The sequence below is a fragment of the Coregonus lavaretus genome (genome assembly GCF_964263955.1).
Source record: "Coregonus lavaretus genome assembly, contig: HAP1_SCAFFOLD_2079, whole genome shotgun sequence".
Lineage (NCBI taxonomy): Eukaryota > Metazoa > Chordata > Actinopteri > Salmoniformes > Salmonidae > Coregonus > Coregonus lavaretus.
This window is the reverse complement of record NW_028158470.1, coordinates 63,292-89,636: the sequence shown is the minus strand read 5'-3', so window position 1 is coordinate 89,636 and position 26,345 is coordinate 63,292. Positions and strand designations below refer to the sequence as shown.

At 44.3% G+C, this 26,345-nt stretch overlaps 1 protein-coding gene across 1 annotated transcript; it reads right to left on the bottom strand.

The window, feature by feature from the left end:
- Positions 1 to 2,742: 2,742 nt before the first annotated feature.
- Positions 2,743 to 13,430, bottom strand: LOC311123993 (tripartite motif-containing protein 16-like). Its single transcript, XM_084198216.1, has 6 exons — positions 12,764 to 13,430; positions 12,240 to 12,335; positions 4,030 to 4,263; positions 3,767 to 3,926; positions 3,582 to 3,641; positions 2,743 to 3,345 (listed from the first exon to the last, which is right to left on the bottom strand). The coding sequence occupies exons 1-6, from the start codon at positions 13,358 to 13,360 to the stop codon at positions 2,831 to 2,833; spliced, it is 1,662 nt and encodes a 553-aa protein (XP_084054342.1). The 5' UTR covers positions 13,361 to 13,430; the 3' UTR covers positions 2,743 to 2,830.
- Between the last annotated feature and the right edge of the window lie 12,915 nt (positions 13,431 to 26,345).

The following is a 26,345-nucleotide window of genomic DNA, read 5'->3' as shown; positions in this document are numbered from 1 at the left end:
GTCTAAACACAACTGGAATATAATTTGTTTGTGATTCATTGTTAATGGATTTTCCATTAGGAACACAGGGGGAAAACCTAACACAACAACACACATAACCAATAAAAACAAAGGGGGAGGAAACCACTAAAGTCATTACCATATTGTCATTTTCTAACGACAGGGAGAAAACATGTAAAATCTAGAAGACTACTTTAGATCTGGTCAGAAGAAGCCTAGTGCACTACGTAGGGAACAGGGAGAGATTTGGGACAGAGACAGTAACTCCTGTATGGAAATCTTCATTCTAATGACAGTGAGCAAATCTCCACCCTATTCCCTATGTAGTGCACTACGTTAGATCTGATCAGAAGTAGCCTAGTGCACTACGTAGGGAACAGGGTGTCATTTGGGCCAGAGTCAGTAACATTTACATTACATTTTAGTCATTTAGCAGACGCTCTTATCCAGAGCGACTTACAGTTAGTGAATACATATTTTTTTATACTGGCCCCCCGTGGGAATCGAACCCACAACCCTGGCATTGCAAACACCACGCTCTATCAACTGAGCTACATCCCTGCCAGCCATTCCCTCCCCTACACCGGACGACGCTGGGCCAATTGTGCGCCGCCCATGAGTCTCCCGGTCGCGGCCGGCTGCGACAGAGCCTGGATACGAACCAGGATCTAGTGGCACAGTTAGCACTGCCCCTGGGTATGAATTCTCTCTCTATCTTATCTGTCTTCTATATGATGTTCTCCTCTCGTCCTCTCTTCTCTCCTCTATTCACTCTATTCTATCATCCACACCACATGCCAGCTTCAACACAATCCATTTACAAGTTAAAGACACACCTTGGAATAAATAGCAAAGGAAAACTACTACTAGATGGATTTTTTATTTCCCATCACCATGAATCATATTTAATAACTGAACAGTAGCAGACCTAACTTCATATGTTCCTGACTCTGGATAGTGGATTAAAAATACCATCAATCTCCAATGATATTAAAGTACAATTCTGAACATTACTGATATACTGAGTGGCATGTCTCCCGAGTGGCGCAGTGGTCTAAGGCACTGCATCGCAGTGCTAGCTGTGCCACTAGAGATCCTGGTTCGAATCCAGGCTCTGTCGTAGCCGGCCGCAACCGGGAGACCCATGGGGCGGCGCACAATTGGCCCAGCGTCGTCCAGGGTAGGGGAGGGAATGGCCGGCAGGGGATGTAGCTCAGTTGGTAGAGCATGGCGTTTGCAACGCCAGGGTTGTGGGTTCGATAAAAATAATGTATGTGCTAACTGTAAGTCGCTCTGGATAAGAGCGTCTGCTAAATGACTAAAATGTAAATGTAAGGCAAGATATCTACTGGGTTTTTATTGTTTGGTTAATAGCACCACCTGCTGGACAGGTTTAATGTTGCTTGACTGAGCAGTACGGGAGAATAAAAGATGCCAAACTTAGGGCCGGTTTCCCGGACATCTCCATTGAACATGCTTTTTAGTCTAGGACTAGGCTTCATCTGTGTCCGGGAAACCGGCCCATATAGTTCAATTAGCAAGTAAGTAACACTACCTGTTCCATGATACTGAGGAAAATGACATTGAGACAGAGAACCAATTGAGAAAACATTTCAATGGTTCTGAATGACAACCAACATACATTAACAGCATACACCATGATTAATGTAAATGTATAAGATTAAAACATTGCACTTAAAAAAATATGAATGCATTGAATTGTAATTCATAACATATTCTGAAGATCAAATCAATCAAATCATTGTACATAAAAACAGAGCAGAATGAATCATCACATCTGGACACCATCACCACGACTAGTATCTATGTGGACCCTACTACAGTTTAACCAGCTCAGCTATAGACTACACCAGCATGACTAGTATTTATGTGGACCCTACTACAGTTTAACCAGCTCAGCTATAGACTACACCAGCATGACTAGTATCTATGTGGACCCTAATACAGTTTAACCAGCTCAGCTATAGACTACACCAGCATGACTAGTATCTATGTGGACCCTACTACAGTTTAACCAGCTCAGCTATAGACTACACCAGCATGACTAGTATATATGTGGACCCTAATACAGTTTAACCAGCTCAGCTATAGACTACACCAGCATGACTAGTATATATGTGGACCCTAATACAGTTTAACCAGCTCAGCTATAGACTACACCAGCATGACTAGTATATATGTGGACCCTACTACAGTTTAACCAGCTCAGCTATAGACTACACCAGCATGACTAGTATCTATGTGGACCCTACTACAGTTTAACCAGCTCAGCTATAGACTACACCAGCATGACTAGTATCTATGTGGACCCTACTACAGTTTAACCAGCTCAGCTATAGACTACACCAGCATGACTAGTATATATGTGGACCCTACTACAGTTTAACCAGCTCAGCTATAGACTACACCAGCATGACTAGTATCTATGTGGACCCTACTACAGTTTAACCAGCTCAGCTATAGACTACACCAGCATGACTAGTATCTATGTGGACCCTACTACAGTTTAACCAGCTCAGCTATAGACTACACCAGCATGACTAGTATCTATGTGGACCCTACTACAGTTTAACCAGCTCAGCTATAGACTACACCAGCATGACTAGTATCTATGTGGACCCTACTACAGTTTAACCAGCTCAGCTATAGACTACACCAGCATGACTAGTATCTATGTGGACCCTACTACAGTTTAACCAGCTCAGCTATAGACTACACCAGCATGACTAGTATCTATGTGGACCCTACTACAGTTTAACCAGCTCAGCTATAGACTACACCAGCATGACTAGTATCTATGTGGACCCTACTACAGTTTAACCAGCTCAGCAGTACTACCAAAGAGCCAAAACCCAGGATAGAGGGGCTGAGTGAATGTGGTCTGGACTCTGTGGAGGAGGGTCATTGTGTCAGAGACACTGTAGAAGGACAGAGTACCTGCCTTGTGATCCAGGTCCACTCCTACTCTGGAGGACCGAGGGCCTGATACTTTAGTCTTAACATTATTGTGTATGAACCAATAACCACCACTATTACACTCTAAACTCCAGGACGTGTCATTGTCTCCAAATCCACCATCTCTCTCAGTTCTGCTGATGTCTTTATATGAGACTGCTGTATAAACATCCCCCCCACTCCACTCCACCTCCCAGTAACAGCGTCCAGACAGACCCTCTCTACACAGAACCTGCCACCAGTTGGTGAATCTGTCTGGATGAACAGGATATGGTTGTTCTTGGCCTGTATAGGTCACCTTTCTGTTCCCTTCAGACAGAGAGAGGCGTTTGTGTGCTGTGTTTGGGTCCAGTGTGAGCTGACAGGAATCTGGGAGAAGAGCAGAGCAGAGACCAATGAGGGGAGTTAGAACAATAAGTGAAGTCAGATACTGTATCTACCCTGTCTTTGATTAGAGCACAGCAGAGATCAAATCAGAGAAATATGAGGAGTCAGATAGATACCCAGTCTTTGATTAGATCTACTATTGCTATATATTTCTAGAGGGATTGTTAGGAGTGTCAGTAAAAAGAGACTGTTAGTTACTTCAGAATAAAGAGACTCACATTGTAAGAACTGTTCTCTGGTCTTGGGCTCTGGAGGCAGTACAACATCCACTATATTCACTACAGACACACAAACACATTCACAGAGAGAGGGAATGTTATCATCACACCATATTCCACATGTATATGACTAGTAGGGAACTTTCAATGGTCTAAAGTTGATGTTCTTATTATTTTCAACACACCTGTAGTGGAGATCTTGGTCCATTCTCCTTTAAGGACGTCTTCTAGTTTCTCTCTCAGTTCAGACACAGTCTTACTCACATCTCCAAAGTACTGAAGAGGACGGACAACGATGCTGGGTACGTCTGAAGATACACTGGTACTGGAGAGAGACTGATAACTCTGGGGGAAGAGAGAGAGAGAGAGAGAGAGAACAGAACCAAATGATTGAGAGTTTCACATTGAGTTTTAATTCATATCACATGTATCAAGGCAGTTGAGTTACCTGGAGGAAATGGATGTGATCCTCTGTGTGTGAGAGCTGCTCCAGCTCAGTGCTTCTCTTCCTCAGCTCAGCTATCTCCTGCTCCAGTTGCTCCAGGAGTCCTTCAGCTTGACTCACTTGAGCCTTCTCCTGGGCTCTGATCAGCTCCTTCACCTCAGAGCGCCTTCTCTCAATGGAGCGGATCAGCTCGGTAAAGATCGTATCACTGTCCACCACTGCTGCCTGTGCAGAGCGCTGTTAAGAGAGAGAGAGAGACTTGTCTTACTTTAATGAGCCATCCTCATTACACTAACACCCCCACCCCTGAAAGCACATTGCGTGCCACCACAACCTCCACACAATCACATTATCCAGTACCCAACACCACAGTACAATACACCAACCAGCACCACATTCCAACCGTCCATCCAACGTGATGAAAAAATCACGATGAAAAACATGATGAACAGTCTGTCATTGCAGAAAACGGACACCCCTCCCCAACTCCCAGGTCAACCCGAGCCAACCAGCTATTGGTGTCCAGGGCTCCATGTAATACCCTCCACTGGACGACCCCTGACCTTTCCAGCACTGGGAGCTTATAGAGCCCCTCCACCTATACCCTGCCATGCTCTCAGCCCCCACAACCCCCTGCCACTGATGCCCCTTTACTCCCGCTAAGCTCCTGATGTGTCTAACCTTGATTTCTCTGTGACAGAGTTTGGAAAGGTCTGTGAGCAGAACCTGAGAACACCCAGGATAATAATAATAATATGCCATTTAGCAGATGCTTTTATCCAAAGCGACTTACAGTCATGTGCATACATTTTTACATATGGGTGGTCCCGGGGATCGAACCCACTACCCTGGCATTACAAGCGCCATGCTCTACCAACTGAGCTACAGAGGACCACAGAGTTCTGCCCTCTATAAATCAGAGTACAACTCCACAGCCTCATCTCCTCACAACAGAAGTTACCCACCCATCAGGCTCCCTCATCTCCCCACAACAGAAGTTACCCACCCATCAGGCTCCCTCATCTCCCCCACAACAGAAGTTACCCACCCATCAGGCTCCCTCATCTCCCCACAACAGAAGTTACCCACACATCAGGCTCCCTCATCTCCCCCACAACAGAAGTTACCCACCCATCAGGCTCCCTCATCTCCTCACAACATAAGTTACCCACCCATCAGGCTCCCTCATCTCCTCACAACAGAAGTTACCCACCCATCAGGCTCCCTCATCTCCCCACAACAGAAGTTACCCACCCATCAGGCTCCCTCATCTCCCCACAACAGAAGTTACCCACCCATCAGGCTCCCTCATCTACCCACAACAGAAGTTACCCACCCATCAGGCTCCCTCATCTCCCCACAACAGAAGTTACCCACCCATCAGGCTCCCTCATCTCCCCCACAACAGAAGTTACCCACCCATCAGGCTCCCTCATCTCCTCACAACAGAAGTTACCCACCCATCAGGCTCCCTCATCTCCCCACAACAGAAGTTACCCACCCATCAGGCTCCCTCATCTCCCCACAACAGAAGTTACCCACCCATCAGGCTCCCTCATCTCCCCACAACAGAAGTTACCCTCCCATCAGGCTCCCTCATCTCCCCACAACAGAAGTTACCCACCCATCAGGCTCCCTCATCTCCCCACAACAGAAGTTACCCACCCATCAGGCTCCCTCATCTCCCCACAACAGAAGTTACCCACCCATCAGGCTCCCTCATCTCCCCACAACAGAAGTTACCCACCCATCAGGCTCCCTCCTCTCCCCACAACAGAAGTTACCCACCCATCAGGCTCCCTCATCTCCCCCACAACAGAAGTTACCCACCCATCAGGCTCCCTCATCTCCCCACAACAGAAGTTACCCACCCATCAGGCTCCCTCATCTCCCCAAAACAGAAGTTACACACCCATCAGACAAATGTAAACAATGGATTTTTTTGGTTTCCCCACTCTGTTTCTCCAACCCAAAAGAGCTGGGAGCATCCATCTCCCTCAACATGGAAAAACTAGCTCTTACAAGTGATCCTTTTGCTTTCTCTGAAATGAAAGCCCCTAGGTCCCTGAGTAGTTCAGATAAATTATCTTGTAGCCCCACTTTGCCCCACCAACTCAGCCTCCACCTCACTTATGAACCACTCAAGCTCCCCCAGTACTCTCCTGGCCTCTGAAGAGGAAAAAAAGCTGTTTAGTGCTGACAGAAAACCTGAATCTGGGCTTTCCCTACGTCCCACCACTGACTGAGAGACTCAAACTCCCCCTTCTGCTGTCCCCACCTCTCCCAAAAGCCTTGGAAGTTTGAGCAAAAAGTGGCACCTTGTAAGACCTTTACAATGAATTTCCAATAGGACACCTGCCTGGGCCCTGGTGAAACAGAGAACTGAGCCATGGCAATATGATTGTCTGAAAACCCAACTGGGAGAATGGAGGCCCTCAATAGCCTGTTGCTGATTCTTGAACGTATAGATACGATCCAGGAGAGCTGTGCTCACCCTACCCCCAACCACCTTCACCAACAAATACTGCTTTGAGGTGGGATACTTAATTCTCCATGTGTCCACTAGATGGAACTGATTCAGAACATCATTCAACACCCCTGCCCAGCCCAAATGAGTTCCCTCACTATTCCTGTCTTTAGCAAAGTCAATGGTGCAGTTCCAAGCCTGAACATTAATTCAGTCACCTCTGGTCGACAAAAACGTATTTTCCTAGTACATTAATTGTCAAATTCATCAACCAGCATCGAGCACTCTGCCTTCTCAGGCAAGCGAGGGGCATGTTGAGGTAAATATGATAACCGCCAAGGTTGCATTATGTCATTTATTGGTGGGCTGGAAGATGCAGTGTTTTTTATTTTCTATTCAGAGGCTATTTACTCCCAATATGAGATATTAAGTTGATTTTTATCATGCATGTTTTCTAGGGTTGAGGTTAGCGCATCGGACAACATTATGACACTTTATCAAGTGTTCTGCCTTGCAATAATAAATAGAAAAAATTACTAATAACAAAAAACAGCAAAGTGCTTCGATAGAATTTTGATTATTTTGTTCATCAAAACCTATTTAGTACTATAATGGTATTTACTAACAATATTATTACTTAAATAGTTTCTAAATGTGTTCTAGGCTACCCTACCCTAGAATTAGGGTTAAGGCTAAAATAGGTTATTAGTAGGGTTAAAGTTTCTGTATAGCACTCAGAGCTCAATACAACTAATAGGAGCTGGCAGGGTGAAACATGCCCTATTATTTCTAACCTACGGCAAGCATTTGGGACATATGGTAATATTACGAAACTGGGCTCCATGGCGGATGCAATGAAGTAATTTTATTAGAAAAATTTGTTAAAAATGTATTGTGTCCAGCCTAGTCCTAGCCCCCCGCAGCCGGCTGGTGGCGCTTGTCTGCACTAGCATTATGCCCTACATCCCCACACTAGAAACACCCAAAACTATCTGTGCTAGCAAACCCTGCGTTCCACCCCTCCCCTCCTTCCTGGTACCACCACCACTTGACCCTGCTCTACTCTCCTCCTTCCCGGTACCACCACCACTTGACCCTGCTCTACTCTCCTCCTTCCTGGTACCACCACCACTTGACCCTGCTCTACTCTCCTCCTTCCTGGTACCACCACCACTTGACCCTGCTCTACTCTCCTCCTTCCTGGTACCACCACCACTTGACCCTGCTCTACTCTCCTCCTTCCTGGTACCACCACCACTTGACCCTGCTCTACTCTCCTCCTTCCTGGTACCACCACCACTTGACCCTGCTCTACTCTCCTCCTTCCTGGTACCACCACCACTTGACCCTGCTCTACTCTCCTCCTTCCTGGTACCACCACCACTTGACCCTGCTCTATTCTCCTCCCTCCTGGTACCACCACCACTTGACCCTGCACGCAAGAGGAAGGACTGAAAACACATTACTGTGAAGTAATATAATGATGATTCATGTTTATTATTACCTGTTTTTATGGTCATGTTTTGAAATTATACTTCATTACTATAATGATTATCAATAAGCCTGAACATTAATTCAGTCACCTCTGGTCGACAAAAACGTATTTTCCTAGTACATTAATTGTCAAATTCATCAACCAGCATCGAGGGGCATGTTGAGGTAAATATGCTAACCGCCAAGGTTGCATTATGTCATTTATTGGTGGGCTGGAAGATGCAGTGTTTTTTCTTTTCTATTCAGAGGCTATTTACTCCCAATATGAGATAATTTTATATAGAAGGTTTTTATAATGCATGTTTACTAGGGTTGAGGTTAGCGCATCTGAGTAGGGATTATTTGGGTTCAATACCTGTCCTACCTATCAATCATATTGCTGCTTGTAGCCTATAACTGATGATCCCCACACTAGAAACACCCAAAACTATCTGTGCTAGCAAACCCTGTGTTCCACCCCTCCCCTGTGTAACCTTGAGGTTTGTTAAGAAACAAACACTTGTCTACGAAAAGAGACAACATGTTTAACAGATTCCGCTTGGCACCCAGCCGAGAGCACACGGAAACCACTTGCAAATTTACCAAAACTAACCAACTACTTGGGGTCTGTTCGGAAGCAATAAATAAATTCAGAAAATACACAAGAACCAAAATAAAAAGAATAGTAGCCCTCCTCACCAACCACAAATCTCTCACACAACCAACTTCTTCTTCTATGATATAATGGCGGTCCACAAACCAACGTTAAAGGTGCATGCCGCCACCTACTGTGCTGGATTGTGTGGTCAATCACGGTTTCCAACATTTCTAAATCCTCCTACCTAACTCAGTACTTCTGAGAAAATAAAGAAGAGCCCTACTAACTTCTAATAGACCCTCCCCCATCCCCAAAATCCCTTCCAAACCCCCCCAACCCTGTCCAACCTCAATGACCCTACACTTCAATCTTTCCCTCTCTTCAACATACTTACAACAATATAACAACACATGCTCCACCGTTTCATCGACCGTACCTTCCAGACACAAACCATTCCCATGCTTGCCAACCAGATGTAATGACGAGATCAATGTACAATGTCCTAAGCACAATCGAGTAAACACCACCTCTTCCTTCCTAATCTGACTTTTGAATCTTGGTCCATCGACCTTTCTGTAAAACTGTAAACTATTCATATAAATGCCGGCCCTTGTGCTCAGAGTACCATCTCTTCTGCCACACATCTATCAAAATGGCTCTGATCTTACATTTGGCCTCACCTCTACCCAGTGGAACATTAATATCAATTATATCTTGATTCAAAGCTCTTTTAGCTAACTGGTCTACAATTTCATTCCCTTCCACACCCGAATGTGCTGGGACCCAGCAGAATCTCACTACTAAACCCATTCTCTCAATTCTCCATAATAACATGAATACCTCCAATAGCAGGTCACTCCTATTAGATTTACCAGATGATAAACTATTCAATACAGACAAAGAATCTGAGAATACTATAATTCTAACAGGTTGTACGTCCTCCACCCACTGGAGGGCAACTATTATCACCAACAGTTCAACTGAGTATACTGACAGTTCATCTGTTAGTCTTCTACATATCTGCACATCAAATTCAGGAACGTAAACGCCTGCTCCTTTGAGCCCACTATCTGGGTCCTTGGATCCATCTGTGAAAAGCGGTAAAAAAGTATAAAAACTTCTACCAATGTAATTGTCAACCAGTTTCTCTATATCACTGACTTCTGACCAATCTTTCCTTTTCTCTACCAAGGTTAGATCAACAACAGGGTCTGGGAGTAACCATGGAGGAACATCCCCTATCACCACAGAAGGGCCAACCTCCAACTCCCTCAAACCACTCTCATCAGCAAGCTTTCCAACTGTCCAACCAAAACCACTGCCTTGTCTACTAGTATATTCCCAACAGTCATCTAGAACAGTAGCAGTGGGATGCTCAACCTCACAGCCTTTCAACCCAATAAGATAATGACAATTTTTTACGCTGTATATCCAAAGGCATCTCGCCTGCCTCCACCAGTAAGGCACATACAGATGTTGATTTAAATGCACCAATACATATCCTTAAAGCTATATACTGGATTCTGTCTTTGCCGCTGTTTCATAAACTATACACCCATAATCAATTGTCGTCCTGATCACAGCTCTATAAATATCCATCAACGATTGTCTGTCAGCACCCCATTCATAACCAGAGACCCACACAACCAACTACCGTGAAAGTGATGGAATGAGAGAGACAGAGACATCCTTACAACACTGTACATAGCCTTAATATAACGGTTCTTCTTCTTTGGAGTTTAACAGTGGTTGGCATCCAATATGTTGCATTACCGCCCCCAACTGGACTATAATATAAATCCATTATACTTTGTGATACAAAATGGGAAAAGGGGAAACTATAATAATTTTAAAAAACAACCTTCCAACTAACCCTACACTCATTAAATACCCACTACCCCATTCCACTACTTTGACCCTATCTGCTCCTGCACCATGCCAACGGCCTGGGAGGACGGGACACCACCACTCAACACACCCTGTAACTCTTCTGAAGTCTAATCTTGTATGCCCAAATACTTCTCTGCAGCTGCCACCACAACATCTATTTTCTGTGATTTACATTCCATTTGTGCGGTACAGTTGATAACCATTGCTATGAACGCTAAGAAGCTAACTTTACTAAAGCATATATCACTCGTTGGCCTATCCCTCTGTGCTGGCACAGATCTACTATTCACAGGGATCCTCTCAGGATCTCTCACCCTTGACCCATCCTCCTCTACTTCCTTCACTGCCTCAGCATACGACACCTTCTGCACTACTCTGACTCTAGCCACCTCAACCTGCCTCTCTCGCACCGGACACTTCAGATCCCCAGCAACATGGGCAACCCTCCAGTTGACACACAACTTTATCCACCGAAACTACACAATCCTCTATCCCATGCCCTCCTGCACACTTCCCACATCTTGGAATCTCCCTCTTACAAACTGCTGCAACATGACCATAAACGTTGCACCTGAATCAGTGCAGTGGATTCGCCACAAAAGCTCTAACAGGATAACTGATATATCCTACCATGACTTTATCGGGTAAAGACTCAAAACTCAAAAGGACTGACAGTGACTCCTCTGTTTCACCACGCTCACCACTGGGTCTGTGTTGCACCAAACGGCGGGAATCACAAACACCAGCAGTCTTCAACCTTAATTGCTCCACTTCTACACTTAACGCTACCCCAGAAATCACTCCTTTCAATGGTGCCCTGTTCCTAAGAGCAAAGCAAGAAACAGATCTTGACCCAAGTTGCGTGACACAAAGCGCCCACTCCCTCTGGTCAGAAGAAACACAAACAAATATCCCAAGTCCACTACAGGTTACCTTCACTGATTCAACTGCACCCAACTCCTTTCACACCCACCCTGAAACTACAAATGGATCTGCCAAAAGGTATGGATCCACTTTGTCCTACAATGTATCTCCTACTGCACCAGATTCTTCTTTATCATGTCCATTGATGCCAGGCTCTGGTTCTGAGCTCTTCACCACACCTTCTACCTCACTTAACTCTCCCTCATTCATTTCCATTTCACCTCCAGAACTCAGTCTGACTCACTCTGTTTTCACTTGAATTATAACATTTGAAATGTCTCTATTACTTTGAAACGTTTGTGAGTGTAACGTTTACTGTTAATTTCTGATCATTGATTTCACTTTTGTTTATTATTTATTTAACCTGCTTTGGTAATGTAACATGTTTCCCATGTCAATAAAGCCCATTTAATTGAATTGAGAGAGAGTGAGAGAGAGAGAGCTCTGTTAATGTATAGCGGACATGAGTCACTCATGGTTACTCATGGTTATGTGATGAGGTAGCCCCACTTGTGACTTTAAAATCAGTGTCGGCCCAGTAGGGAATATCCTCTTGGTGTAACGTAATAATATATAATATGCCATTTAGCAGACGCTTTTATCCAAAGCGACTTATAGTCATGTGTGCACACATTTTCACGTATGGGTGGTCCCGGGGATCGAACCCCCAAGATGTTGGTTTCTCTCCTCAGTAGACCCGGGTTCATATCCCATCAGTTACATTAAGCCGTGTGTTCTCTGAAAGGGGTCCAGTTTCCAACAGTGGGGTCAGTGGGATTAGATAGGGGCCTCTCTCCCTCTCTCTCTCTGACTGGAGGAGAGAAGTGAAATGGTGTGTCTCCTCTGGTCAACAATACTCACCTTGAGAGACTCCACAGCCTGTTTGAGCTCCTTCAGGTCCTTCTCTCTCTCCTGGAATCTCTGCTGGACCTTCTGCTGACTCATCCCCAGCTGCATCTGTGGAGAATCACTCTTCAATGAGCTATCAAGCTTTATTTGTCCAGTAGATCAATAGTATAGTAATGTGACATAGGGCACATAGAAGTTAGGGATTAAAATGTTGAGGAACTATCTGTTTGAAATTATTTCAATTTATTATGTTGCTATGTGAATGATTATAGTTTTTATGGTAGGCGTACATGTATCAAGGGGTTGAGACTGAACTTTGGACTCATAAAAGGGCATTCGGAATGATAATGTTGTTTGACTTTAGAAAATGGTGATACATTTGGAGCAAACTCAATATACTCAAGGTTTGTGTTCATATTTGTTCTGCTGAGGATTGATTTCATTTGAATGATCTCATATTCAAACAGCCTTAGTTCCTACTGTATCTTTAATTCTTTGTTTATCAGACAGTCACCAACAAGTAGTTCTGGTCTTACCTGTTTCTCAGTCCTCTCTGCTGCAGCTGACACTGTATCATGGCCTTTATGTTCATCCATTGTACACTGATAACAGATACATTGCTGATCGGTACGACAGAAAACCTCCAGCAGTTTGTCATGATGAGAGCAGATCTTCTCCTGTAGTTGTGCGGTGGCTTTGACCAGCTTGTGCTTCTTGAAAGCAGGAGATTCATAGTGAGGTTGGAGGTGAGTCTCACAGTAAGAGGCCAGACACACCAAACAGGACATGAGGGCTTTCTGCTTTCTGGTCCCAGTGCAGAAATCACACGCCACATCTCCAGGTCCAGCATAGCACAGAGCAGGAGGGGGAGCAGCCTGGAGTCCTGTCTTCTTCAGTTTCTCCACCAACTCAGCCAACATGTTATTTGTCCTCAGATTAGGCCTTGGAGTGAAGGTCTCTCTGCACTGAGGACAGCTATAGACCCCTTTCAGAACATCCTGATCCCAGCAGTCCTCAATACAGCTCCTACAGTAACTGTGTCCACAGGCAGTAGTGACCGGCTCCTTCAGTAGATCCAGACAGACAGAACAACAGAACTGGTCCTGGTCCAGCAGAACTCCCTGCTGAGCCATTTGGACGGTTGTTCACTCTCACACAGACAGACGACACAGAGACTCAGATCAGTTTCGTTTCCTCAGAAGTGAGTTTTTGGGAGGGGAGGGACTTCCTGGATCTGCCAGATAGGTGAGGTTAGAGGGAGGGAGGGAGGGACAGAGGGACAGAGAGAGAACTGCGTTCAACGTGGAGAGGGAGACAAATATTTTAGTTTCTAGGTTAGGGCCCTTCATTTGGAATAAATCTAACAAATATGAGTTGTTAGAATATATAAAGGGTAACAGTTCCTATGAAGTACATATTATAATTATTATAATAAGCTTCATAATGCCTTATAATACACTTATGTGTTATAACACTGATTATAAGTGTCTATAATAATTCATAAGTGGTTGTAATGAGGGGGCTTGATATTGATACAATATACTGTAGTTTAAATGAATACTGTATGTATTGACTGATCATTGAGAATGAGGTAATACTTTACATTACAGTGTGGGTATTACTGTTAGGCCTAGGGTCAGGGTTAGAGTTACTACATTCAGCAGTAACCCTAACCCTAGCCATATCTAGGACTAAAAAGAGAAGACGTTTTACAATCAGAGTTCTTTGTATCTCTTCTTAGTCAGACAGAAACCCCCCACATCTTATAGGTGGACGGGGTTATGAACATATCCAATGAATTGTTTTCTACAACCAGATGAAATGAAACTGCCTTTCAGCAGGAAAAGCTTCTCTAATAATCCTAACCATTGCTGGGTGTCTTCAGAGACTGAGGTATAGAGACACACTGTCAAGTCAAATCATCTGGCTGTGCATTCATGTCAAAACATGTATTATTTTCTATTCATAAAATTATATTGTATTATATTCTTTGATAATATATTATATCCATAGGCTCCATTCTGTATAGTGTTAATGATGACTGTTTGTTCTGTACATTGATTGAATGGTTAGGACTATCTCACTGTATTCACTGTTTAAATCCCAAGAGACCAGGAGACCTAAAGGAAGCCTTCAACACTGTATCCCTTCATCCAGTCATAGTAAACAACCTCTGTCTGTCTGTCTGTCTGTACGTCTGTCTGTCTGTAAACACAGCCAACTTTTCTGCGGTGGTTGTTGTTGCTATCAGTGCTGCACAGCTATTTTCAGGTCTCTCCAGAGATGGTCGATCGGGTTCAACTCCAGGATCTGGCTGGACCACTCAAGGACATTCAGAGACTTGTCCCGAAGCCACTCCTGCGTTGTCTTGGCTGTGTGCTTAGGGTTGTTGTCTTGTTGGAAGTTGAACCTTCGCCCCAGTCTGAGATCCTGAGCGCTCTGAAGCAGGTTTTCATCAAGGATCTCTCTGTACTTTGCTCTGTTCATTTTTCCCTCGATCCTGGCTATTCTCCCAGTCCGTGCCTCTGAAAAACATCCCTGCCACATCTCCAGGTCCAGCATAGCACAGAGCAGGAGGGGGAGCAGCCTGGAGTCCTGTCTTCTTCAGTTTCTCCACCACTTAGGCGAGCACAGCACTCCTGTTCAGAATAGGTCTTGGGGTGAAGGTATGTCTGCACTGCACTCAATCTGGTATATTTAGTACCCCAGCGCAGGTTAAGTAGTGGAAAGAACATGTTGGGTTATTTTGACCCAGACAGTTTGGTTGCGTGAATAACCCAATATGTTGGGTTGTTAGTATTAACAGAACACGGGTTAATTTAACCATCAGTTGGGTATTTTTTACTCTCATGCTTGGTTGACCTAGCAACTGGGTCTGTTTTAATGTCATGCTTGGTTGACCTAGCAACTGGGTCTGTTTTAATGTCATGCTTGGTTGACCTAGCAACTGGGTCTGTTTTAATGTCATGCTTGGTTGACCTAGTAACTGGGTCTGTTTTAATGTCATGCTCGGTTGACCTAGCAACTGGGTCTGTTTTAATGTCATGCTTGGTTGACCTAGCAACTGGGTCTGTTTTAATGTCATGCTCGGTTGACCTAGCAACTGGGTCTGTTTTAATGTCATGCTTGGTTGACCTAGCAACTGGGTCTGTTTTAATGTCATGCTTGGTTGACCTAGCAACTGGGTCTGTTTTATTGTCATGCTTGGTTGACCTAGCAACTGGGTCTGTTTTAATGTCATGCTTGGTTGACCTAGTAACTGGGTCTGTTTTAATGTCATGCTTGGTTGACCTAGTAACTGGGTCTGTGTCACGATCGCCGGTGTAAGGAGTAGACCAAGGCGCAGCATTGCAGGCAAACATACTCATTTATTAGTGAAACGCGATCAAAACAACAAAAGACGGTAACGTGACAGTAAACGGTCAAACACAACCAACACGAAACAAGAACCCACAAAACACAAAGGAAAACCGACAGTTTAAATATGGCTCCCAATCAGAGACAACCAGCAAACAGCTGACACTCGTTGCCTCTGATTGGGAGTCACTCAGGCCAACCTAGACATAGAACAACTAGACACTAAAACACAGCACAAAACACACGGAATCTACACACCCTGACTCAACATATAAAGTCCCCAGAGCCAGAGTGTGACAGTCTGTTCTAATGTCATGCTTGGTTGACCTAGCAACTGGGTCTGTTTTAATGTCATGCTCGGTTGACCTAGCAACTGGGTCTGTTTTAATGTCATGCTCGGTTGACCTAGCAACTGGGTCTGTTTTAATGTCATGCTTGGTTGACCTAGCAACTGGGTCTGTTTTAATGTCACGCTTGGTTGACCTAGCAACTGGGTCTGTTTTAATGTCATGCTCGGTTGACCTAGCAACTGGGTCTGTTTTAATGTCATGCTTGGTTGACCTAGCAACTGGGTCTGTTTTAATGTCATGCTCGGTTGACCTAGCAACTGGGTCTGTTTTAATGTCATGCTTGGTTGACCTAGCAACTGGGTCTGTTTTAATGTCATGCTCGGTTGACCTAGCAACTGGGTCTGTTTTAATGTCATGCTTGGTTGACCTAGCAACTGCGTCTGTTTTAATGTCATGCTTGGTTGACCTAGCAACTGGGTCTGTTTTAATGTCATGCTTGGTTGACCTAGCAACTGGGTCTGTTCTAATGTCATGCTTGGTTGACCTAGCAACTGGGTCTGTTTTAATGTCATGCTTGGTTTACCTAGCAACTGGGTCTGTTTTAATGTCATGCTCGGTTGACCTAGCAACTGGGTCTGTTTTAATGTCATGCTTGGTTGACCTAGCAACTGGGTCTGTTTTAATGTCATGCTTGATTGCCTTAGCAACTGGGTCTGTTTTAATGTCATCCTTACTGTAGGTTATTTTAAGGCGTTTACATACTGTAAACTCAATTTTTCCTTATTAAATTATTCTATAATATGTAGAGTATTTATTACATATTATAATAAGGTATACCACTGTATCATAGTCCAACAATGAGACATACGTGGACTTTTAGGAAACTCTATAAGCATCATTGAAGCTACAAAAATGTCAATGTTCAACCTTAACATGTGCTAACTACGCAACAGACCAGATGAACAGGAATTATATTTACTCTCATGGGTGGCTAAAAATAACTATCTGAAAGCCACACCCCTACTAAACTATGCCTACAGTCTTCTGATCTGACCTGATGGGTCATATCTCAATAACCAAGCAACAATAACCCAACACCCAGCATCCATAACCCAGCAGTTTTTAAAGAAAACAACCCAACTAAGTGACCCAACGCCAGCAACCCAACATTTGTGACCCAACGCCAGCAACCCAACACTATGTCCACATTTGACTCATTTCTCTCTGCCTCCTTCTTTCCACTCCTCTCCTCTTTTGACCTCACCCTCTCACCGTCCCCCCCTACTCACAAGGCAGGCAATACGCTTGACCTCATCTTCACTAGATGCTGCTCCTCTACTAATCTCACTGCAACTCCCCTCCATGTCTCCGACCACTACTTTGTTTCCTTTTCTCTCTCGCTCTCCTCCCACACTACTCACTCTGCCCCTACACAGATGGTAATGCGCCGCCGCAACCTTCGCTCTCTCTCTCCCACTACTCTCTCCTCTTCCATCCTATCATCTCTTCCCTCTGCTCAATCCTTCTCCCTCCAATCTCCTGATTCTGCCTCCTCAACCCTCCTCTCCTCCCTTTCTGCATCCTTTGACTCTCTGTGTCCCCTATCCTCCCGGCCGGCTCGGTCCTCCCCTCCAGCTCCGTGGCTTGATGACTCATTGCGAGCTCACAGACAGAGCTCCGGGCAGCGGAGCGGAAATGGAAGAAAACTAAACTCCCTGCCGACCTGGCATCTTTTCACTCCCTCCTCTCTACATTTTCTTCATCTGTTTCTGCTGCTAATGCCACCTTCTACCACTCTAAATTCCAAGCATCTGCCTCTAACCCTAGGAAGCTCTTTGCCACATTTTCCTCCCTCCTGAATCCCCCCCCCTCCTCTCTCTCTGTGGATGACTTCGTCAACCACTTTGAAAAGAAGGTTGACGACATCCGATCCTCGTTTGTTAAGTCTAATGACACTGCTGGTCCTGCTCACACTGCCCTACCCTATGCTTTGACTTCTTTCTCCCCTCTCTCTCCAGATAAAATCCTGCGACTTGTGACTGCAGGCCGCCCAACAACCTGCCCGCTTGACCCCATCCCCTCCTCCCTTCTCCAGACCATCTCCGGTGACCTTCTCCCCTACCTCACCTCGCTGATCAACTCATCCTTGACCGCTGGCCATGTCCCTTCCGTCTTCAAGAGAGCGAGAGTTGCTCCCCTTCTCAAAAAACCAACACTCGACCCCACTGATGTCAACAACTACAGACCAGTATCCCTTCTTTCTTTTCTTTCCAAAACTATTGAGCGTGCCGTCTTTAGCCAACTCTCTTGCTATCTCTCTCAGAATGACCTTCTTGATCCAAACCAATCAGGTTTCAGGACTGGTCATTCAACTGAGACTGCTCTTCTCTGTGTCACGGAGACTCTCCGCACTGCTAAAGCTAACTCTCTCTCCTCTGCTCTTGTCCTTCTAGACCTGTCTGCTGCCTTTGATACTGTGAACCATCAGATCCTCCTCTCCACCCTCTCCGAGCTGGGCATCTCCGGCGCGGCTCACTCCTGGATTGCGTCCTACCTGACCGGTCGCTCCTACCAAGTGGCGTGGCGAAAAGCTGTCTCCGCACCACGTGCTCTCACCACTGGTGTCCCCCAGGGCTCAGTTCTAGGCCCTCCCCTTTTCTCCCTATACACCAAGTCACTTGGCTCTGTCATATCCTCACATGGCCTTTCATATCATTGCTACGCTGACGATACACAACTAATCCTCTCCTTTCCCCCTTCTGATAACCAGGTGGCGAATCGCATCTCTGCATGTCTGGCAGACATATCAGTATGGATGACGGATCACCACCTCAAGCTGAACCCTGGCAAGACGGAGCTGCTCTTCCTCCCGGGGAAGGACTGCCCGTTCCATGATCTCGCCATCACGGTTGACAACTCCGCTGTGTCCTCCTCCCAGAGTGCGAAGAGCCTAGGCTTGACCCTGGACAACACCCTGTCGTTCTCCGCCAACATCAAGGCGGTGACCCGCTCCTGCAGGTTCATGCTCTACAACATTCGGAGAGTACGACCCTGCCTTACACAGGAAGCGGCACAGGTCCTAATCCAGGCACTTGTCATCTCCCGTCTGGACTACTGCAACTCGCTGTTGGCTGGCCTCCCTGCCTGTGCCATTAAACCCCTACAACTCATCCAGAATGCCGCAGCCCATCTGGTGTTCAACCTTCCCAAGTTCTCTCACGTCACCCCCCTCCTCCGCACACTCCACTGGCTTCCAGTTGAAGCTCGCATCCGCTACAAGACCATGGTGCTTGCCTATGGAGCAGTGAGGGGAACGGCACCTCTGTACCTTCAGGCTCTGATCAGTCCCTACACCCAAACGAGGGCATTGCGTTCATCCACCTCTGGCCTGCTGGCTCCCCTTCCTCTGCGGAAGCATAGCTCCCGCTCAGCCCAGTCAAAACTGTTCGCTGCTCTGGCACCCCAATGGTGGAACAAGCTCCCTCACGACGCCAGGACAGCGGAGTCACTCACCACCTTCCGGAGACATTTGAAACCCCACCTCTTTAAGGAATACCTGGGATAGGATAAAGTAATCCTTCTAACCCCCCCCCCCCGCCAAATTGTAAAGTGGTTATCCCACTGGCTATAGGGTGAACGCACCAATTTGTGAGTCGCTCTGGCTAAGAGCGTCTGCTAAATGACGTTAATGTGCCCTTGAGCAAGGCACTTAACCCTAATTGCTCCTGTAAGTCGCTCTGGATAAGAGCGTCTGCTAAATGACTAAAATGTAAATGTAAATTTGGGTCAACCAAACAACCCAGTATTTTTTAGAGTGTGGGGACAGGTGTAGACCCCTTTCAGATCATCCTGATCCCAGCTTTCTTTAATACAGCCCATACAGTAGCTGTGTCCACAGGCAGTAGTCACCGGATCCTTCAGTGGATCCAGACAGACGGAGCAACAGAACAGTTCTAGATTGTCAGCCATTTTAGTGCTTTCACCTGAAGGTTGAGCAATAGGGTGTCAAAAATGAGTTTCTGTTTCATGGAACTCTACACCAGAGGACAGGGAGTGGCTTCCTCTTGACTGTGTACTCTGTATCTACAGGTTTTTGGGGGATGGAAGTCAAGCTAAGAAGATGACGTTGCATACAGCTGTGTCCACAGGGAATAGTAACTGGATCCTTTGGTAGATCCAGACAGCAGAGTGGATATTTTAAAAGGGCCTCTGCAATGTCCATACAACAAACTGCACAGCAGAGTATCAGAGATAACTTTAATTTCTTTGAAAGTCTGAGTGGTGGGGGAGGCCTTTTAGATCTGGTTGGAGACGTTAGTCCTGGATGGATGCACTGAGGTATATAGGGATGGAAGCCATAGTGACGTGTTTATTTTTTAATTTTTTTTATTTCACCTTTATTTAACCAGGTAAGCCAGTTGAGAACAGGTTCTCATTTACAACTGCGACCTGGCCAAGATAAAGCAAAGCAGTGCAATAAAAACAACACAGAGTTACACATGGGGTAAAAAACATAAAGTCAAAAATACAACAGAAAATATATATACAGTGTGTGCAAATGTAGCAAGTTATGGAGGTAAGGCAATAAATAGGCTATAGTGCAAAATAATTACAATAGTATTAACACTGGAATGCTAGATGTGCAAGAGATTATGTGCAAATAGAGATACTGGGGTGCAAAATAAATAACAATATAGGGATGAGGTAGTTGGGTGGGCTAATTTCAGATGGGCTGTGTACAGGTGCAGTGATCGGTAAGGTGCTCTGACAACTGATGCTTAAAGTTATTGAGGGAGATAAGAGTCTCCAGCTTCAGAGATTTTTGCAATTCGTTCCAGTCATTGGCAGCAGAGAACTGGAAGGAATGGCGGCCAAAGGAGGTGTTGGCTTTGGGAATGACCAGTGAGATATACCTGCTGGAGCGCAGACTACGGGTGGGTGCTGCTATGGTGACCAATGAGCTAAGATAAGGCGGGGATTTGCCTAGCAGTGATTTATAGATGGCCTGGAGCCAGTGGGTTTGACGACGAACATGTAGTGAGGACCAGCCAACAAGAGCGTACAGGTCACAGTGGTGGGTAGTGTATGGGGCTTTGGAGACAAAACGGATGGCACTGTGATAGACTACATCCAATTTGCTGAGTAGAGTGTTGGAGGCTATTTTGTAAATGACATCGCCGAAGTCAAGGATCGGTAGGATAGTCAGTTTTACGAGGGCATGTTTTGCAGCATGAGTGAAGGAGGCTTTGTTGCGAAATAGGTAGCCGAATCTAGATTTAACTTTGGATTGGAGATTCTTTATGTGAGTCTGGAAGTTGAGTTTACAGTCTAACCAGACAACTAGGTATTTGTAGTTGTCCACATACTCTAGGTCAGACCCGTCGAGAGTGGTGATTCTAGTCGGGTGGGCGGGTGCCAGCAGCGTTCGATTGAAAATCATGCATTTAGTTTTACTAGTGTTTAAGAGCAGTTGGAGGCTACTGAAGGAGTGTTGTATGGCATTGAAGCTCGTTTGGAGGTTTGTTAACACAGTGTCCAATGAAGGGCCAGATGTATACAAAATGGTGTCGTCTGCGTAGAGGTGGATCTGAGAGTCACCAGCAGCAAGAGCTGGTAACCAAATATAAGGTTGTGGTAAAACATTACAACGTTTTAAAGGTTCCATAAATGTACAGTGACCTATTCAGAAGCCACAGTGGTGAATGATGAATATGTCAAATCAAAAGTTCTCTTTCATTTTCAGTCATGTAAAATGATCATTCATTGTAAAGAAACATGTGGATGCAGTGGGGTGCAAATACCTCTGTAGAATTAATTAAGCGAGAAATGGCGGTGGAAATGGCTTTATGCACAAATATTGATATAATAACCATCATATTGAAGTAAACTTGGAGTCACACGATGATATGTGGTGTGGTCCTCCCACTACGACTCGGGAAACCATGCAGTTTATTAAGCTACAGATGAAATAAGTTATGCTGAACTTCACAGTGTGGTGAAAGTGCACGGTGATGAGCTTGATGCTCCTTTCCAATAAATATCGAGGGTCTTTTTGTCCATAATAATGTCATCATGTAGGTAGCCTGTCCAGAGTGGGCACGTTCGCTATATAATGCACAACCAAATCTGACAAAACCATCGGTAGAGTTGAAAATGTGATGGAAACCCATTTAACAGAACGTTTTTAACCGGTTTTTGTATTTTCCCAAAAATATATTTGCATGTGCATTTCATCATCATGCACAGCCATTTATCCTCAACAAGTCAATTTGATGGAAACATCTCTGCTGGTAAAATTCACGTTTTTATGAAGATTTTACAATATTCACATGAAAATCTGTCGCCAGTCGAATGGAAACAGATTTTCATGCGAATTTTCAAAAATCTGCATAAAAACAATATCCTCATCTATAACTGGGTCTGTTTTAATGTCATGCTTGGTTGACCTAGCAACTGGGTCTGTTTTAATGTCATGCTTGGTTGACCTAGCAACTGGGTCTGTTTTAATGTCATGCTAGGTTGACCTAGCAACTGGGTCTGTTTTAATGTCATGCTCGGTTGACCTAGCAACTGGGTCTGTTTTAATGTCATGCTTGGTTGACCTAGCAACTGGGTCTGTTTTAATGTCATGCTCGGTTGACCTAGCAACTGGGTCTGTTTTAATGTCATGCTTGGTTGACCTAGCAACTGGGTCTGTTTTAATGTCATGCTTGGTTGACCTAGTAACTGGGTCTGTTCTAATGTCATGCTTGGTTGACCTAGCAACTGAGTCTGTTTTAATGTCATGCTTGGTTGACCTAGCAACTGGGTCTGTTTTAATGTCATGCTTGGTTGACCTAGCAACTGGGTCTGTTTTAATGTCATGCTCGGTTGACCTAGCAACTGGGTCTGTTTTAATGTCATGCTTGGTTGACCTAGCAACTGGGTCTGTTTTAATGTCATGCTTGATTGCCTTAGCAACTGGGTCTGTTTTAATGTCATCCTTACTGTAGGTTATTTTAAGGCGTTTACATACTGTAAACTCAATTTTTCCTTATTAAATTATTCTATAATATGTAGAGTATTTATTACATATTATAATAAGGTATACCACTGTATCATAGCCCAACAATGAGACATACGTGGACTTTTAGGAAACTCTATAAGCATCATTGAAGCTACAAAAATGTCAATGTTCAACCTTAACATGTGCTAACTACGCAACAGACCAGATGAACAGGAATTATATTTACTCTCATGGGTGGCTAAAAATAACTATCTGAAAGCCACACCCCTACTAAACTTTGCCTACAGTCTTCTGATCTGACCTGATGGGTCATATCTCAATAACCAAGCAACAATAACCCAACACCCAGCATCCATAACCCAGCAGTTTTTAAAGAAAACAACCCAACTAAGTGACCCAACGCCAGCAACCCAACATTTGGGTCAACCAAACAACCCAGTATTTTTTAGAGTGTGGGGACAGGTGTAGACCCCTTTCAGATCATCCTGATCCCAGCTTTCTTTAATACAGCCCATACAGTAGCTGTGTCCACAGGCAGTAGTCACCGGATCCTTCAGTGGATCCAGACAGACGGAGCAACAGAAAAGTTCTAGATTGTCAGCCATTTTAGTGCTTTCACCTGAAGGTTGAGCAACAGGGTGTCAAAAATGACTTTCTGTTTCATGGAACTCTACACCAGAGGACAGGGAGGGGCTTCCTCTTGACTGTGTACTCTGTATCTACAGGTTTTTGGGGGATGGAAGTCAAGCTAAGAAGATGACGTTGCATACAGCTGTGTCCACAGGGAATAGTAACTGGATCCTTTGGTAGATCCAGACAGCAGAGTGGATATTTTAAAAGGGCCTCTGCAATGTCCATACAACAAACTGCACAGCAGAGTATCAGAGATAACTTTAATTTCTTTGAAAGTCTGAGTGGTGGGGGAGGCCTTTTAAATCTGTTTGGAGACGTTAGTCCTGGATGGATGCACTGAGGTATATAGGGATGGAAGCCATAGTGACGTGTTTATTTTTTTATTTTTTTTATTTCACCTTTATTTAACCAGGTAAGCCAGTTGAGAACAGGTTCTCATTTACAACTGCGACCTGGCCAAGATAAAGCAAAGCAGTGCAATAAAAACAACACAGAGTTACACATGGGGTAAAAAACATAAAGTCAAAAATACAACAGAAAATATATATACAGTGTGTGCAAATGTAGCAAGTTATGGAGGTAAGGCAATAAATAGGCTATAGTGCAAAATAATTACAATAGTATTAACACTGGAATGCTAGATGTGCAAGAGATTATGTGCAAATAGAGATACTGGGGTGCAAAATAAATAACAATATAGGGATGAGGTAGTTGGGTGGGCTAATTTCAGATGGGCTGTGTACAGGTGGAGTGATCGGTAAGGTGCTCTGACAACTGATGCTTAAAGTTATTGAGGGAGATAAGAGTCTCCAGCTTCAGAGATTTTTGCAATTCGTTCCAGTCATTGGCAGCAGAGAACTGGAAGGAATGGCGGCCAAAGGAGGTGTTGGCTTTGGGAATGACCAGTGAGATATACCTGCTGGAGCGCAGACTACGGGTGGGTGCTGCTATGGTGACCAATGAGCTAAGATAAGGCAGGGATTTGCCTAGCAGTGATTTATAGATGGCCTGGAGCCAGTGGGTTTGACGACGAACATGTAGTGAGGACCAGCCAACAAGAGCGTACAGGTCACAGTGGTGGGTAGTGTATGGGGCTTTGGAGACAAAACGGATGGCACTGTGATAGACTACATCCAATTTGCTGAGTAGAGTGTTGGAGGCTATTTTGTAAATGACATCGCCGAAGTCAAGGATCGGTAGGATAGTCAGTTTTACGAGGGCATGTTTGGCAGCATGAGTGAAGGAGGCTTTGTTGCGAAATAGGAAGCCGAATCTAGATTTAACTTTGGATTGGAGATTCTTTATGTGAGTCTGGAAGTTGAGTTTACAGTCTAACCAGACAACTAGGTATTTGTAGTTGTCCACATACTCTAGGTCAGACCCGTCGAGAGTGGTGATTCTAGTCGGGTGGGCGGGTGCCAGCAGCGTTCGATTGAAAAGCATGCATTTAGTTTTACTAGTGTTTAAGAGCAGTTGGAGGCTACTGAAGGAGTGTTGTATGGCATTGAAGCTCGTTTGGAGGTTTGTTAACACAGTGTCCAATGAAGGGCCAGATGTATACAAAATGGTGTCGTCTGCGTAGAGGTGGATCTGAGAGTCACCAGCAGCAAGAGCTGGTAACCAAATATAAGGTTGTGGTAAAACATTACAACGTTTTAAAGGTTCCATAAATGTACAGTGACCTATTCAGAAGCCACAGTGGTGAATGATGAATATGTCAAATCAAAAGTTCTCTTTCATTTTCAGTCATGTAAAATGATCATTCATTGTAAAGAAACATGTGGATGCAGTGGGGTGCAAATACCTCTGTAGAATTAATTAAGCGAGAAATGGCGGTGGAAACGGCTTTATGCACAAATATTGATATAATAACCATCATATTGAAGTAAACTTGGAGTCACACGATGATATGTGGTGTGGTCCTCCCACTACGACTCAGGAAACCATGCAGTTTATTAAGCTACAGATGAAATAAGTTATGCTGAACTTCACAGGGTGGTGAAAGTTCACAGTGAAGAGCTTGATGCTCCTTTCCAATAAATATCGAGGGTCTTTTTGTCCATAATAATGTCATCATGTAGGTAGCCTGTCCAGAGTGGGCACGTTCGCTATATAATGCACAACCAAATCTGACCAAACCATCAGTAGAGTTGAAAATGTGATGGAAACCCATTTAACAGAAAGTTTTTAACCGGTTTTTGTATTTTCCCAAAAATATATTTGTATGTGCATTACATCATCATGCACAGCCATTTATCCTCAACAAGTCAATTTGATGGAAACATCTCTGCTGGTAAAATTCACGTTTTTATGAAGATTTTACAATATTCACATGAAAATCTGTCGCCAGTCGAATGGAAACAGATTTTCATGCGAATTTTCAAAAATCTGCATAAAAAACAATATCCTCATCTATAAACAATATCTCAATAGAATTGAATGGTAAATTACGTATTGAATAATTTTGGAGTCACTTGTATTGTAAATAAGAACATAATATGTTTAAGTGCTCCAAAATGACACAATACATTATTTACCATTCAATTCTATTGGGCACAACATCATCTGAAACACAACCGAAACACACTGCAAATGCATCCAACAAAAGTCCCAAGCTTGATGTAGTCATAGCCTGCTAGGAATATGGGACCAAATGCTAAACTTTTGACAAAATGTAATACACTATAAGTGAATTTGTCCAAATACTTATGACACCTACAAATGGAGGGCCTAGATAAATACAGTATATTTATTTCTAAACAGTAAAACAGACATGAATGAAAATACCCTCAAATAAAAGGTGACATTCTGTACTGTCGCCTCATATAAAAC